The following is a 17,435-nucleotide window of genomic DNA, read 5'->3' on the forward strand; positions in this document are numbered from 1 at the left end:
TTGTCAGGTGAGAAACAGACCTATGAAAGTAGTGGAGTTATTGAATTCATTTGAATTACTTGACCAAAGAACTCACATATAACTGATGACCCCTTCCCAATTTTTAAATTTCAATGGTTCTATTAGAAAATTCTGCCTTGAGCATTATTGAAAGTTAGGTCTTGCTTTGTCTAAGATCCAAATATCCATGAATCCTCTGAAAATCCTAACTGAGTTCAGATTTAACTTTGACTACAAATGTCTTATTATAATTTTCTTTCCAGGAACTTCAAATCTGCAGAACTCCTATGTTTTTTAATCTGTCTTTCCTCCTACATTATAAAACTCGCACTGCTGTCATACATTTCTTGCTTCCTGAACCCATGACTACCTTGTCTTCTTTCATTTATACTCAAACTTATTGATATTTAATACCATGAAATAAAATTACATAATTTGTTATCCTCTGCCACGGCAGGTGAGAATTTGAGTATCAATAAACTACTATGCATCAGATCCCGAACATCTTGTGAAAAAACATCAGCTACGGTGATTGCTAGTGGTCCTAGAGGTAAAGTATGTAATCTGCAAAACTGCTACAGCTATTCATTACTATTTCCTGCAACTAATTATTTCAGATATTGAAGTCTTCCTTTTAGGTGCTTTGGATCTTTATTGAAGCATTTAAATAATGAAATTTATATGCCTATCAGTGCCTGGACTATGGAATGTGTGTATTTGTTAGTAATTTTAAAAGATGCTTCATTCAACATGACTCTTTCTTCAAAATACTGCCCAAGTGTTCCCTGTTATATGTTAAATATATTTGTCCATTTTTTGTGATTTCATGATTCTTTTAAACCCCTGATTTCTTAGTTTATGTCTTTTTTTTCCCAATGTAAATCACAGTGCAATTCAGCCTTCAAGCTGAGAATATCTTCCTTGGTTAAAATACATTTTTCAAAAAAATGTTTGTTTAGGCAGATATGATCTATGATCCCTTCAAGCAATGGTATTTAATCCTTAACTCAAAATATAAACCTGAAAAAACAGGCCCATGTATAATTTTGTTTGCTAGTTGAAATTTTATTTTTAAAATAAAACCATCACGATGTTAATATTTTCCTATTAGCAGCCAATTTTTCTACATTTCTCAGGCTGGTAGCTAAAATGTGACATTTCTTCTGTTATGCTTGACCCACACTTCTTAACCATAATTGATAATGGAGAAAGTTGAGAAATTAGGAGGATTGTTTTAAACAGCCCTACAATATGTCAAAAATCACGCAACACCAGGTTATAGTCCACCAGGTTTATTTGGAAGCACTAGCATTTGGAGCGGTGCTCCTTCATCAGGTGGTTATGGAGTCCTACACTGGCACCTCCAAATCATGACTACAATATGTCATAATCCACTTGCGAAAGTGCACTAATACACAAGTCCCTCTACTCCTTAGATCATCAAATTACTTAAAATCCCCAATTTTCCTGCTTGATGAACTCAGGTTAACACAAAACACTGACTAGGATTCTGGATGTAGGTATGCTTGCTGAGTTGGAAGGTTCGGTTTCAGACGTTTCAACACCATAGTAGGTAACATCATTAGTGAGCCTCCGGATGAAGTACTGGTCATATGGCCCACTTTTTATTTGTGTATTTAGGTTTCCTTGGGTTGGTGATGTCATTTTCTGTTCTTTTTCTCAGGGGGTGGTAAATGGGATCCAAATCAATGTGTTTGTTGATAGAGTTCCAGTTGGAATGTCATGCTTCTAGGAATTCTCGCACATCTCATTGTTTAGCTTCTTCTAGGAAGGGGATGTGTTGGCCCAGTCAAAGTGGTGTCCTTCCTCATCTGTATGTAAAAATACTAGTGAGAGTGGGACATGCCTTTTTGTGGATAGTTGATGTTCATGTATCCTGGTGGCTAGTTTTCTGCCTGTTTGTCCAAAGTAGTGTTTGTTACAGTTCTTGCAAGGTATTTTGTAAATGACATCAGTTTTGCTTGTTGTCTGTATAGGGTCTTTCAAGTTCATTAGCTGCTGTTTTAGTGTGTTGGTGGGTTTGTGGGCTACCATGATGCCAAGGGGTCTGAGTAGTCTGGCAGTCATTTCTGAGATATCTTTGATGTAGGGGAGAGTGGCTAGGGTTTCTGGATGTGTTTTGTCTGCTTGTTTGGGTTTGTTACTGAGAAATCGGAAGACTGTGTTCATTGAGTACCCGTTCGTTTTGAATACATCGTATAGGTGATTTTCCTCTGCTCTTCGTAGTTGCTCTGTGCTCAGTGTGTGGTGGCTCGTTGAACTAATGTTCAAATGCAGCTTCATTTGTGGATGTTGGGATGATTGCTTCTGTAGTTCAGTATTTGGTCTGTATGTGTTGTTTTCCTGTAGACTTTGGTTTGAAGTTCCCCATTGGCTGTTCGATCTACTGCGACATCTAGGAATGGCAATTTGTTGTTGTTTTCCTCCTCTTTAGTGGATTTTATGCAAGTGAAGGTATTATTGATGGTCTTGAAGGTTTCCTCTAATTTGTTTCATTTAGTGATGACAAAGGTGTCATCCACGTTGTGGACCCAAAGTTTGAGTTGGCTGGTTGGCAGAGCTGTTTGTTCGAGTCTCTGCATTACTGCCTCTGCTAAGAACCCTGATATTGGAGATCCTATGGGTGTTCTGTTGGTTTGCCTGTAGGTGTGGAACCCTATATAGACTTTTTAATACTTCTTGCCTCCCCAATCCTTCTAATCTATGAACTACTTCTTCGTCCCAAGCTCTTTCAACTTTTTTTTTACTGCAGACATAGGGAAATCAACAATTAATTGTTCAGTCTCTCAGTCACCAGTTAGAGGCAACAACTTAAGTAAATGGCAGGAGAGAAGAGCTAACTTCCAGGCTATGGTTCTATCAATGGAGAGAGAGACAGACCGCTACCCTTTCTCAGCTACAATCTGGAGACATGCATCTGTATTGTTTGCGAACCCCTTGTTCACCTGCCCAGGAGCTAGTTAGAGAGTTAATATCATACTGATGAGTTCTGGCCTCCACAACAGGTCCTGATTGCACCATCTGATCAGTGATCTGTCTCTGGACAAAGCTTGCCCTTCATTCACCCAGAGCAGCATGATGTCTAAGACATCTTCGCCGATTGCTTGAACGAAGCAACACAACTCACAGTGAGTTCCAGCAGCAACTCCTTCCACAGTACTTGGTTTAAAGTAGTTCTCTCCCCATTTTGATCCATAATCCAAAATAAAGAAAGATTTTTTTAAAAATATGACCTTTACATGCATCCACCTTTATTAGAGATGAAATACTATTTAAAAATGTATTTCATCACAAGGTATGTGACATATAAAAAACAAAGCACAGGACCTCCAGCCATTCATCCTTCCTCTTGTATAACTTTATAGCATCTTTCAGCACCTAGCTTCCCTCTCAGCCATGTGCACGCGCAGCTATTTCGAAGGACTGTGCACACTAGTCGTTGTTCACAGCATTGACCTCTTGTTCTGAAAGTTCCTGCTGTGCATGGACCTCAGAGATCTGCAGAGAAAAACAGTTAATGAGTATTTATTAAATCTTTAACTCATTCCATCATTTTACACCTGGCACAATGCATCTGTGATCACATTATCTTTTCCAGCAAAGTGGATAATCTTAACATTAAATCAGGGAGGAGAAAGTGAGGACTGCAAATGCTGGAGATCAGAGTTGAGAGGGTGGCACTGGAAAAGCACAGCAGGCCAGTCAGCATCCAAGAAGCAGGAGAATCGATGTTTCGGGCATAAGCCTTTCATCAGGAAACATCGATTCTCCTGCTCCTCGGATGCTGACTGGCCTGCTGCGCTTTTCTAGCGCCACCCTCTCGACCCTTATCATTAAATCATTTAAACAATACAATCCTCATCTGAAAAGTCTTACATTTTGAGTTTCACTCTTATCAATAAATGCCAGCAGATTATGGTCAGTATAGGTTAATGTTTCATGTTTATCAATTTGGACATAAACTTCAAAATGTTGAATTAGAATACTTCCTCTGACATTGGTTTAGGTACTTAGAAGAGTTCTCATTAGCTTCTGTATTCTCAACTCATCTTGTAACAAGACTACACCCAAGTCACTAATGTCAACTGCCATTTTAAAAGGTTTGCAAAAATCATGGTGGCCAAAACTGGTTGATTTTTAATTCAGCATCTCAAAGGCTACATGGCATTCTGCTTACTATACCACTTTTGCTTGTTTATAAGTGATTAAAAGTGTAGCTGTCATGCTGAAATTAAACTCAAAGTTCTGGTAAAACTAACACATTCCCTACAACTTCATGATTTCTTGTTTAGTTTTAAGAACAAGGAATTCTATTACAGCCTTCATTTCAGCCGTCCTTGGCAATACTTATCATTGTCCTAAGATGTGTCCTGGCTAAGTTACACTTGCTTTTGTAAATTCAATTTTGGTTAAATTTATTACTAAGCTATCAACTGCAATTGCTTAAACAGGTATTTTAATGACCTTACATGCGCTTCCCATCTGTTACTGTATATTTCAACAGCATTTAAATAAATAAATAATTAGGTACATCAGCGATGATATGATTCATAAGGCTGGGTATTTTTGAACCTAAATGGCATGACTCAAGTTTGGTATAATCGATTTGTTGGAACAAAAGTGTGTTGCAGCCAAATTGTCTGAGATTCACTTTGGGAAATGTTTACCTCTTCTTCTACCTCACTCTCCTTGTCTCTGATAATCTGTACTACTCTTACACCAGACAAACTTGCTCCTCCTTATTCTCTTCCCTATGATGATACTCTTTCAATATATTTAAGTGGCATAACCAATTCTTTTTCATATGATCAGGAGCAACTACAAGTTAAGTCATTTGACTGACCCTCCTAACTACATGAATAGACTATTGAATTTCGCTTTCAAAGGTTTACCTTGTAAAGACAATAATAAAAGACTTCATCACCTACTTGAAATGTTCTAATTGTAATATGTTTACCTGCCCATTCTTTCTTTTTTGTCTGTGAAATGTTAAGAGCTCTTCTGCTCGGAGTCTTTCTAGAAACATGGACAGCTAATCCAACATTGTGGATTTGTCTTGACAATATTCCTTTAATATTAATGCATCTCTTATCTCATGGTCAGAGATCAATTCAAGTGGATTAAACCTAGAAGATTCATTCGAAGAATCTCTGGCAGCTAATAAACCTAACCCTTTGTCCCAATCCTATGGGTAATCATGAAAATATGCCTTAATCATGGTATTGAGAGTCTGATGGTATTTCTACGAAGCTTCCTATATTTGTGGCTGATATGCAGTTGACTTCAACTTTTTATATCCAAACTGCTGATGCGATACTAGAAAACTTTAGACAGATTGAATTGGTAAACCTGTAAACATCAGAGCTAACTTTCCTGCTACTACCCCAGCTATAACTTCCTTAAAGGGAGAGCTTCTGGAAATCGGTAAGGAAATTGTAAGCATATACTTGTGTCCTGCTTTAATTTCGGTAATGGTCCTACAAAATCTATTGACACCCAACTGAATGATTCCTTAAAAATTAAGGTGCTGGTTTAATTACATGTTGAGGCTTACCTATTACCTGGTGTGTATGACATGCTTCACAGAATTGCAAAATATCCTTATGAATTCTTGGCCGGGTTATTGATGCTTGCATTTTTCATATTTCTCTGTGTCCAGCTTTTGGAGTTTTATGAGCTCCTGAAAATATCTCCTTAAAATATGAATAGTTTTACCATTTTATGAACAACCATCCATTCTCCATCTCAAGATATGTGGGGGTGTCTCCACTTTCTCAGCAGAACTCTGCTTTCAATATAATAGCATTCTAAAACTTCTTCAGCCTCAACTTCAGTGCGAGCTGACTGTGCTAACCACTTTAACTCTGGATCTGATTAATGCCCTCAATTGATAAAGGCACACCAAGCATTTCTCCTGAATTTTCATCATCCTTAAAGAGAGTTTCAGCTACCATAACATCTGCTTATAGTATTACTTTGATCGCTGATGATTGACTTTGTTTAGCCATTCTTATGGTCACTGCACAAGATGGAAAAATACTGGGGATCTTTTTGTGCAACTGTTGCGTCTCTTTAGCCTTACTGTATAGACGGTGAAGCTAGGACTTTCACGCCAGCTAACTCATTTCACAGGTGTAAATAAACTCCACACATGGGTAATTTCTTTAGCTAACCCCGTTATCAGAGGTGCAGACAAGAGGTCACACGTCAATTGAAGTTTGTACAATGGAACTGGGATACGTTCACCACTGATCCTGTTTGCTAACACTTTAGCTTTCATTGAACTCTCTGAAGGAAAGACTAGATCCTTCTCCAGTGACAGAGTTTGAGGAGCCCTTGTGTCCCTTAATATAGTAATGGACTACTGCATCATTTGAAATAGAAAATGGTTATTTTCACTTTTGATAAAACCCTTAATATCTTTCATCTGTCCTATTGACATCTTCTACACTCATTGCAATGTTTACCTCCGGTTTCATAGTTGTAGTTAAGGCTAATATGTGATCTGTGGCATTTTCCTCTTTCTCGACAAGACAATCAACACCCTAAGTGTTCAATCTTTCAATCACTGTGACAGACACAGCTCATGACAGATGGTAGGAGAGATTAGTCAACTATCATTCAATTTTTGGTTACTTCACTGCAGAGAGAAAGGGAGAGGGATTGTTTCTCTGTTGTAATCTGGAGCTTCTGCACCTGTATTGTTCACAGTCTCTGTTCAGCTGTCCAGGATCCAATCAGAGAGTTGTTATCATGCTAATGACACTGGTCTCCGCAACCAGTCCTGATTTCAGAAATCAATCAGTGATCTGACTCTGGGCAAAACTTGCCCTGCACACACCAATGGTGGCATACCCTCTTAGAAATCCTACCCCACTGCTTGAGTTTTAGTCACCTTTAAAAGGTTTTTAAAAGTGCAGCAACTCCTTTCACAGTCTTTGGTTTAAAGTAGTTCTTTTCCTGTTTTTGTCCACAATACAAAATAAAACTTTGGTTAATTGTTCTCAGCAGTGTTAAATTTAATGATCTGTGTATCTCAATCCCAAAATTTTATGGAGATGATGAATTAGAAACATACCCAGTGCAGATTTCTTCATGTGACAGTGATTGATGCTTAAGTCTTGTGTAATTTGTTGCAGCTACTGTCAATCAAGTGATAAATAAATACTTTTCTACGTGATTGGTTATCATCTCGCTGAATTGTTTATTTAAACACAAAGGGATAGATTTCTTTGGGACTACTTCCAGTTTTTCACTAACGTTGGTGCAAGTTCTGGACAAATGATCTTAATGGCTGTATGCAGCAGCACATCTTCATTGTGTTTGGTGATCTACCAATTAAGTTCAAAATGTGATCAGGTGGATCTCATAGATACTTGAATTCTCTCTTTGAGATAAGAGATGTGGGAAGAATTGAAATAACCATGTCATTTTCATTGACATGATGTAAATTGCAAGAGAAGGAGTGCTGAATTTGTGCTGAAGAAATGTTTAAATTGCATTGTTTTATTGCAATTTCTAATTATGATGATATGTCTACCTTAGGTCACATTCATTTTTGGAACATATTTCATGGTGGAAAACTGCTAGCTCACTTTCTTTGTGTAAGTTTCAAATATTGCTGAATTTGGGATATTAACTGATAGTGTTGTTTTCTCCTTGATGAGCAAAAGGTAGGGAGCTGTTTCAAAATTTTGGAACTCTCTTCCTAAAAGCTAACAGGGATCCCTTCACCACAAACCATCCAATAAAGTGATTTACCATCACTTACTCCAGTATGGATGGGCAATAAATGCTGGCTTGTCTAGCAATGACCAACTCCCATGATTGAATAATAAAAAAAGGTAAACACGTGAGATGAAAAGGGTCTGTAAGGATATGTTTATAGGGTTAGTTGAATTAAGGTGGCAGGTTACTTATATGAAACAGAAACAGCATGAACCTATTTGTTGAAATGGCCTCATGTACAGCTGCATTAAACTGATGCCATCCAGCTACCATGTGGCTAGAATTTAATGTGCATGAGGATAGAATCAATTTTTAGAGTACTGACCTCTATTATGTCCCACTATGGATTATTGTCGAAGCTCACACAAAGAGGTAAATCAATTGTGATATTGGTAGATTCTTAACATCATATCAGTGCGATTCAGTGAAAGGAATATAGAGTCATAGAGTCATCGAGATGTGCAGCATGGAAACAGACCCTTCAGTCCAACCTGTCCATGCCAACCAGATATCCCAACCCAATCTAGTCCCATCTGCCAGCACCCGGCCCATATCCCTCCAAACCCTTTCTATTCATAAAACCATCCAAATGCCTTTTAAATGTTGCAATTGTACCAGCCTCCACTACTTCCTCTGGCAGCTCATTCCGTGCATGTACCACCCTCTATGTGAAAAGGTTGCCTCTTAGATCTCTTTTATATCTTTCCCTGCTCACACTAAACCTATGCCCTCTAGTTCTGGACTCCCCCACCCCAGGGAAAAGACTTTGTCTATTTATCCTAACCATGCCCCTCATAATTTTGTAAACCTCTATAAGGTCACCCTTCAGCCTCCGACGCTCCAGGGAAAACAGCCCCAGCCTGTTCAGCCTCTCCGTATAGCTCAAATCCTCCAACCCTGGCAACATCCTTGTAAATCTTTTCTGAACCCTTTCAAGTTTCACAACAAATTGAGAGGTCAGAAGAAAACAACAAAACTACAGTAATTGCTGAATCTGACTCTTTATGCACAATTACAACTCAGCATAAAATGCAGTGAAATATTTTAACATGTTGTATATTTTGATCAGTCATCTCATGAGGTTACCGTAACTAGCATGTCAATTAGCGAGGACAGTGCGATGCTTTATGCTGCTGATCACTGTGGGTATATCTACGTCTTTCACATTCTTCATTATGCACTTCATGGACCTGAAACACACCCTCCACAAAGTAAGTGTGACATTTAATCAAATATTTCATGCATTTTGAACAAATGACTGAAACTTATTGTACTGTAACTAATCTTTTGAATAAATTAATTTCTTGTAAAGCATTTGCCTGTTGGAGGGCTCATGAATGCAGTGTTACAAGGTAAGTTGCGAGTTTTAGAAACGGCTCTGATAACAAATAGTTTAATTTTGAACATTCTGTGTACACCTTAGAAATAAATATTTTATTGAACTTGTCTTTCTGATTTTCAATTTTTAAAGAGCTTAGAATTATTTAAGAGTACCTAATCACAAGTATGGAAACAAGAAAACACTGTAAATATAAATTAATGTAATACAAATTGATTTACTTATCTAAATGCTACATTTTCCATGTTTCCACTCCCAAGATATTGGAGTAAAATAATGCTGATGATGTTTAGCAAACAGATGATTCCATACAGGAAAGAAACTGATATAGAGAGACATGACTTGGAGGTGCCGGTGTTGGACTGGGTTGGACAAAGTTAAAAATTACACAACACCAGGTTACAGTCCAACAGGTTTATTTGGAACCACTAGAGAAAGAGAGACAGATGCCATCAAAAGTGAGGTGCTGGAAAAGCACAGCAGGTCAGGCAGCATCCAAGGAGCAGGAGAACTGACGTTTCGGTCAGGAGCCCACAGATACTGACAGAGTGACAAATGAAGAGTTTGAGAGATGTCCAAAGATTAGGCACAGGGAGAGATGGAGAAGTAGACTCATGAATGGAGACAGGAACAGTGTAGAGAGAGAAATGGAGTAGCATTGTAATGTCACACTGCACTTTCCCATGCTAAACATTCACTGGTGCCTTCAGTCGCCTACCACTGTCTACCAACTGTCTCAACATCGGGTGAGCTCATTCCTTCCCAGTTTGTTGCAGTGCCTGAACAGCCAAGTGGCTTGGGTCTGTTCAAAGAATTGGCATTTCCAAACTGGATTTCTGGTGTGGGGAGCTTATGGTGCATTAATACTCATAAATTAAGTTAATCATTTTGCACCAGCAAATGCCAAAAATACTGGAATAACAATGCCTTCTTGTGTTGTTTCGGAAATGTTTCCTAGACTTAGTTGTTTGTGTAATTTTGTGGATTTATTCAAAAACATATGACCAAGTGTTTTTTGTTTGATAGAAAATGATTCATGTTGCTGCTCCTGTTTGTTTCTTTGTATGACACCAACAAGTTATGCTAAGCAGCTCATGTGAGGACATGTTTGGTGATGTAGAGAGTAAAGATATTTTATCCAATCAAGGCTCATTTTTCTCTATTATGGTTACAGTATTGCATTAGTGGAAGAACATCAGTTGCTGCTTACATCTTCTGTGGATTGTAGTGTGAAGCTTTGGAATGTCAGAGGAGAGTTAATAGGTAGGTTCCTAAAAGCCACTAAAACAGGGTCGGTTTTGTTGCATGTTACTGAGCAGATGAATTCTGTGGTGTATTGCTTCATGAGTGGCATTGAGGGCAGTAGTTTGGATGTATCATTTCCAAAGCTTGACCCAGTGATGACATTTCCCCACCCAAATTTGGATGCATCATAGGTTTATTAATGAAGTTTATTTCATTTTATAAAAACCTTATAATTTGAATATTTATTTGAGAGTATATGACATTCTGAATCACAGAACAGAGAAGTATTGAACTCCAAAGTGGCAGTCGACGGGAGAACTAGACAAAATTAGCTATTCATTGTCTTGTCTGCTTAAAGTGGTTCTGCCAATTGGTAGTGGCCTTCCTAAAATGCACAGCAGAAAATTTATGCCTGACCATGGAAACTGATATTATCCGTCCTGTGATAATTAGAGGGACATCACTGCCACCAAACATTCAAAAGAACAAAAACACTATTGAATGAGGTACCACAATTGGAGTATCTGAATCATATCTGCAACTTTGATTCTGAAAAAATAGACAATTTTCAACATTGAGTGTCAATTCAAATGTAAAAAAAAATTAGAAAAATATGACAATGGCTTGCATTTATTTAGCACTTTTTAATATTGTAAAATACCCCAAGGTGCTTTATAGAAGGTAGATCAAACAAAATAGCTTTTGTCATACTGGAGCATTCGACAGCACCCTGTATTGTCACTTAAAGTGTGTTGCTCTTTTCTCTTACAGCACAGTTAATTTAGTGTTGACTGGAAAAGTAACTTGCTTGGAAGCTTGGTAAAAATTGGTATACTTTAATTGAATAATAGTACCACATCAGTTGCTCTCCAATTTTCTGGCCTTTCTTCCGTGGTAGGCTGGGATATATGTCATCTCAACCTAAGGGTTTACCTACTTTCAAACCCACTAAAACTGCTAATACCCTTTTGTTGCCAATGTTAATTTGTTCGAGTGTGTATATATAGTCACCTTCTCTGATTTCTATAACAACATTGATGTACCCTATAGTGAATACAGATTAAAAAGTACTCTTTTAAAACAGCGGCTATGTCTTCTGGCTCCACACAAACATTACCATTTTAAGCCTTAGTGATCCCTGCTCTTTCCCCAGTCATTCTCTTACTCTTAATATACTTAGAAAATACCTTTGAAATTTCCTTAATGTTACCAAGCAGTGTTTTTCATTGCCAGTTTTGTTCTTCTCATTTATTTTTGAAGTAACCCCTTGCATTTTCTATTCTCTTGTAGGACATTTGTTGTTTTGAGCCCTTGGCATCTGCTATAAGCTTCCTTGTTTTTCCCACGTGCAATCCTATGTGTGATTTCACAACTGTGCTTCTGTGGATATGCTGACCTCCCTGGTCTCCTTTATGGGAGTAGGTTATCCTTGCTGCCTCACTGTTACCCTTTTGATAATTCCCATTGCTCTGATGTGGATTTTCTTGCAAAAAAGAGGCTCCCCCTTCACTTTAGCCAGATCTTGTCTTACTGTATTAAAATTTGCCTTCCACCAATTCAGAACTTTTATCTCTGGCCTGTCTTTATTCATAGTTATCTTAAATCTTCCTGAATTATGGTCACTGTTATTAAATTGCTCCTCTAATGACACATCTGCTACTTTCCTGACTTTGTTCCCTAAAATTGGGTCTCAAGACACCCCCTCCCTTGTAGAACCTTTCGTCTGCTGGCTTAAAAAGCTCTCCTGGACACATTTTAAGAATCCTGCCCCTTCCAAGCCTTTCATACTGTAGTTAATATTGGGTCTGTTGAAATTCTCTATTATTATTATTATCCTTTATTTTCACACTTCTCTAAAATTTGCCCTCATATCTACCTTTCTATCTCTCTTGACTTGGGGATCTATAGTATAGTTTTCATTTTGAAGTTCCACTTATTGGCCTCATTTGGGGAACGTTCTCAAATTTCATCCCTCCTTACTGTAATAATTGACTTCTTGATCAATATTGCGACACCACCTTTTTTACAACTGCATGCCTGCCTCGCTTCTTCTGACTGATGGTCACTCATTCTCCTTGCACTTTCTCAAACTGTAGGGTGGCTACATCTAAAACCATGCTCTCCACATAACACTTGGCCTTGTGGGTGTACTGCAGGGCCTCCAGCGAATGCCCAAGCTTCCCTTCAGACCTAGTCTTAGTCATAAATTTACTTTCCTTCAATGAGCTTTACTCTCCTTCCAGTATGTACTTTGGCTTACTTCCATTACTATATTGACCAGACTTTGAGTATTTTCTGGTTTCTGAGTTAATCCTTTGTTTCTAAAACAATAATGGTTTTCTAATCTATAGCAATTTAGACAGTCCAGAACAACTGTCTCTTACCAGCGAATTAACTTATATATTTTCTGTAATGTCACTCATTTTTTTTAAACTAAGTGCGGGCCAGTTCCAGCAACTAAAAGGTGTTCCTTTGCTCCTCCCAGGTAAGCTGTTGTTTTTCAGTAAATCCTTTCTTCAAAACAAAACATTTAAAAAAACCAATAATCAATCATCCCATCACTGACACCACTGTTTAATCTTGTTTTAAAAATTGGGTTTTCTCCCAAAGCTGTTAAACCAGGGTCTTCTCTATTCTGAAGTTCTGAAGAATAGTCACTGGACTTGAAAGGTTAATGCTGCTTTCTCTCCAGGGATGCTGTCAAACCTGCTGAGTTTTTCCAGCACTTTCTGTTTTATCCCCTCTCTTGCCACTTTGTTAAAGCTGAAGTGCTAGGCCCCTGATCCTGAGTCTCATGATATATCCTTAACTGATCTATCCTTATCATCTGATTTTTACAGCATATATGAAGGTTAAGTCTGATGAGCTCCCATTGTTTCTTCTCTGATACTCTGTCCTACCATGTGGTTATGATAAGTGGCATGGATACCAGTCCCATATTCTAATGTCTTTATCATTCCTCATCTCTATAGAAACCACTTCTACATCCTCGCTTCCAGAACTTTGGACATCCATCTCTTTTACTCATATGTAGCTTTAACCCACAAAACCATCCCTCCACATTTTCTCAGTGGATGTTGAATGATTTTGATATATGGGTCTGGGATAGAAAGGGGATCAAGAGCACAGCAGACAGTCTCTTATGATGTAATGTGCTGGTGACTCAGCTGCCACAGCACCTTCGCCAAGTTGCTGCACAGACTGAGGCTGAAGCTGAATGAATGATGGAGCTATGTTGCACCCTATCAGGTTGCTTTATATCTCATGGTAGGGAGAAATGTGCTCAGCCCTCAACTGCAGGAATGTATGCTACCTAAGATTTTCTGAGACAGTGCCTTTAAGTAAAATTATGGCAAAAATCATAAAGGTTGGTTTAATTTTTTACAAGATATGGATTACCCAAAGAAATGCAATCAGATCAAGGTTTAAATTTTAAGTCACAAATATTCAATAAAAGAGCAATTAATTTCGAAGAATAATCAATTTTCATCTTCACCTTAACATCAACAATCTCAAAGATCATTAGAAAGTAAACATCAAAGTTTAAAGAGCTTTTTTCTCGGAATGTCCAAATGATTGGGGTGGAGGAATATCCTTGTGGTTTGCTGAGAAGCATACTGCTAATGAATCCACCATAATTAATCCTTTTTGAATTGAAATATGGACATCTCAATATGAGATGATCCCTTACATTAATTAATGATAGATTTATGATTGAGTGCAACATTGAAGTCTTTAAAGATTGCTTGACAAACAGTAAACACTAAGGAGATAAAAAGACAGAAGCTCAAAATTCTGGTGCTGAAGATAAAAATTGTTACCTGCCCCTGGAGAATTATTAAAAATGAGATTCACTGGAGTTTATCAAATCAAAATGAAACTCAGTGATGTGATGTTTGTCCTGAGCAGTTCAGACAAGAAAAAAAAATCTGAGTGTGTGTCATGTTAATATGTTAAAGTGAAACGATGACATAGAAGATAGTCAGGAAAGAATGTATTTGCAGTGGTTAAAGAAGTATGGCTTTGTGCATGGGAAATCATGTCTCACTAATTTGATTGGGTTTTCTGAAGAAGTGACAAAGAAGATTGATGAAAGCAGATTGGTAGTCGTTGTCTATTTGGATTTCAGCAAAGTGTTTGACAAGGTCCCACACGGTACACTGGTTAGTAAGGTTAGATCACATGGGATCCAGAGGAGCTAGCTAATTGGATACAAAATTGGCTTGAAGGTAAGAGATAGAGGGTGGTGGTAGAATATTATTTTTTGGACTGGAAGCCTGAGCCCAGTGGTGTGTCACAAAGATCAGTGCTGGCTCCCCTGCTTTGCAGCATTTATTTAAATGATTTGGATGTGAATATAGGTGATATGGTTAGTAAGTTTGCAAAAGTCACCATAATAGGTGGTATAGTGGACAGTGAAGATGTTTATCTCAGATTACAATGGGACCTTGATCAAATGGGGCAATGGGCCAATGAGTGGCAGATGGAGTTTAATTTAGATAAATGTGAGGTGTTGAATTTTGGTAAGGCAGTTAATGGTAGGGCCCCGGGAAGTGTTGCCAAACAGAGGCTTAGGGATACAGGCGTATGGGTCCTTAAAAGTGGAGTCGCAAGTAGGCAAGGTTTGGCACATTTGCTTACATTGGTCATAACCTTTATTTTAGAGTTGGGATGTCATGTTGCAGCTGTATAGGACATCGCTGAGGTCACTTTTTGAATACAGCATATAATTCTGGTTGCCCTTCTATCAGAAGGATGTTGTTAAACTTGAGAAGGTGCAGAAAAGATTTACATTGTTACTGGGATTGGGGGGGTTTAAGCTATAGGGAGAGGCTGAATAGGCTCGGGCTTTTTTCCCTGGAGCATTGGAGACTGAGGGGGTGACCTGATAGAGATTTACAAGATCATGAGGGGCATAGATAGGGTGAATGGCCAACGCCTTTTTCCTAAGGTGGATGGGTCCAAAACTAGAGGACATGGATTTAAGGTGAGAAGGGAAAGATTTGAAAAGGACCTGAAGGTTAACCTTTTCACACAGAGGGTGGTGCGTGTATGGAATGAGCTGCCAGAGGAAGTTGCAGATATAGGTACAAATACAATATTTTAAAGGCATCTGGACAGGGTTTAAAGCGATATAGGCCAAATGCTGGCAAATGGAACGAAGTCAGATTAGGATGTCTGGTTGGTATAGATGAGTTAGACTAAAGAGTCTGTTTCCATATGGTATGACTCTATAACTAGGGACTAAAGTTAAAATGTCAGTGTGTTTTGAGAATCAATCAGAAATTGTAAATTCTAAAGGTAACCTTCAAAAGTAATCAGATAGGATAGTTTGGAGGTGATTGATAGGGATAAGACAATAAATATAATATTGTGTGCTTGCATTTCAATAACGTATTTAATACTTTCATCTAGAAAGGCAAGTATTAAAAATAAATAATGGATAAAAGCAAATTACTGCAGATGCTGGAATCTGAAACCAAAAGAGAAAATGCTGGAAAATCTCAGCAGGTCTGGCAGCATCTGTAAGGAGAGAAAAGAGCTGACGTTTCGAGTCTAACTGACCCTTTGTCAAAGCTAAAAGGGGAGAACTAGGGAGGTATTTATACGAGGCTGAGAGAAGGTGAGTCATAGCTCCAGAAGCAAAGGTAGCAATAAAGAGATAGTGCATAGAGAGATTATAGGGGAATTAGGAGCTGTGAATGACCAAGGCTGAAGCCAGTGCTGTGTGACAAAATATATGGGGGATGGGGGAGGGGTGAAACAGAGGCAAAATGGAAAACAGGGGAGAAGGGTAGCAAAGTGGGACGAGGAGAGAAAAAGCTGGTGAAGGAGATTAAAAAAACCTAGTTTGTTTTTGCTTCAGGATTCCCGAAAGAATTTCTCTTTTTAGCTCAAGTTCTTGATGAATCTGAGATTCAAATATAAAAATAAGGAGCTAAATCAAGTACTGATCAAATCTGCATTCGTGCCTTTGCTCCCCCTGGACTCAAATCATTGAGTTATTTTAATGACTGGTCTTCTATTTCACACCATTTGCTGATCTACATTAGCTTATCTCAATTTAAATTTTTTCTAGGTTTCCATCTCTCTGTGCCTTCTGTCCTTCTTACTTCCACAACCTCCTTTCATCCTACAAAATTTTAAATCTTAAATTCTTTTAATTTTGATTTGATTATCCCACCATTGCCTCCAGTTGACTGGACTATCAAACTCTGGAATGTCATCATTAAACCGCCCAATTCTCTCTCCTCCATTAAGTCCTTATAACCTATTTCATCAAGATTTTAATCACTTGTTCTAATATCCCTTTATGCAATTTAATGCCAAACTACGTCTGATGTGTTCTTGGGAAGTGCCATGGGATATTAAATTAAGTATGTAAGTGCAAGTTGTTTTTGTTATAGTTGTAAAGTAAAATTGCCTTGCATGACATTAGTTTAGCTGTTTCTGAGAAAAGTCCTTATGAATAGGTGCTTTAGAGGATTAAAGTGTTTCTTTCTATGGAGTATCTGTTTTGGAGAGGGAAGCAATAAATGAATGTTAAAATCACTCACCTTCAAGGAGAAATTACAGTATTTCTGAAATTGGTATCCTTTTTTAAAATTTCAAATATGCATCACCAGTAAATAAAATCCAGTATCATGACATTATTCCTAGCTCTAATAATTGCTATTCTGGTTTTATCAAAGATATGTTTTGGTTGTATGATAATTAAGGTTTAATAATACAATAAACATTAAAACTGTGCTTATTTTGGTTTACATTTACATAGGCTATTTGCAAGTAACCTGTGACCCCATACAGCTCTGTTTTTACATTCATTCATAGATTTAGCCTCATGTTCATAGGTTCCTCATGACAAAAAGGAAAGACTTTGATTTTGTAGAATGACAGCATCATTTCAAAACAGAAGGTTGTGCTGGCTCTACTATCTAGTCTAGCTCTGTTAAAAATAGCAGCTGTACTCAACAAGCCTGACTGAGGTGATTGTTGTGACATCAGTAAAACCAGTTAGTGTGCACAGTAAGGAACCAGAATGTTAATGAACTGAAAACATAAAATAGTGGAAATACTTAGCAGGTCAGGCAGCATCTGTGAC

General features: G+C 37.9%; 1 protein-coding gene across 1 annotated transcript in view; it reads left to right on the plus strand.

The window, feature by feature from the left end:
• LOC122539249 (WD repeat-containing protein 49-like) overlaps positions 1–17,435 on the plus strand; it is a 92,828-nt gene that overhangs the window by 69,359 nt on the left and 6,034 nt on the right. The window contains exons 11-14 of the mRNA XM_043673951.1: positions 7,567–7,625; positions 8,819–8,960; positions 9,062–9,101; positions 10,263–10,351. Coding sequence (XP_043529886.1) covers positions 7,567–7,625; positions 8,819–8,960; positions 9,062–9,101; positions 10,263–10,351 — 330 coding nt within the window. The remainder of the gene's footprint in view (positions 1–7,566; positions 7,626–8,818; positions 8,961–9,061; positions 9,102–10,262; positions 10,352–17,435) is intronic.

This window comes from Chiloscyllium plagiosum, chromosome 32 (assembly GCF_004010195.1).
Source record: "Chiloscyllium plagiosum isolate BGI_BamShark_2017 chromosome 32, ASM401019v2, whole genome shotgun sequence".
Lineage (NCBI taxonomy): Eukaryota > Metazoa > Chordata > Chondrichthyes > Orectolobiformes > Hemiscylliidae > Chiloscyllium > Chiloscyllium plagiosum.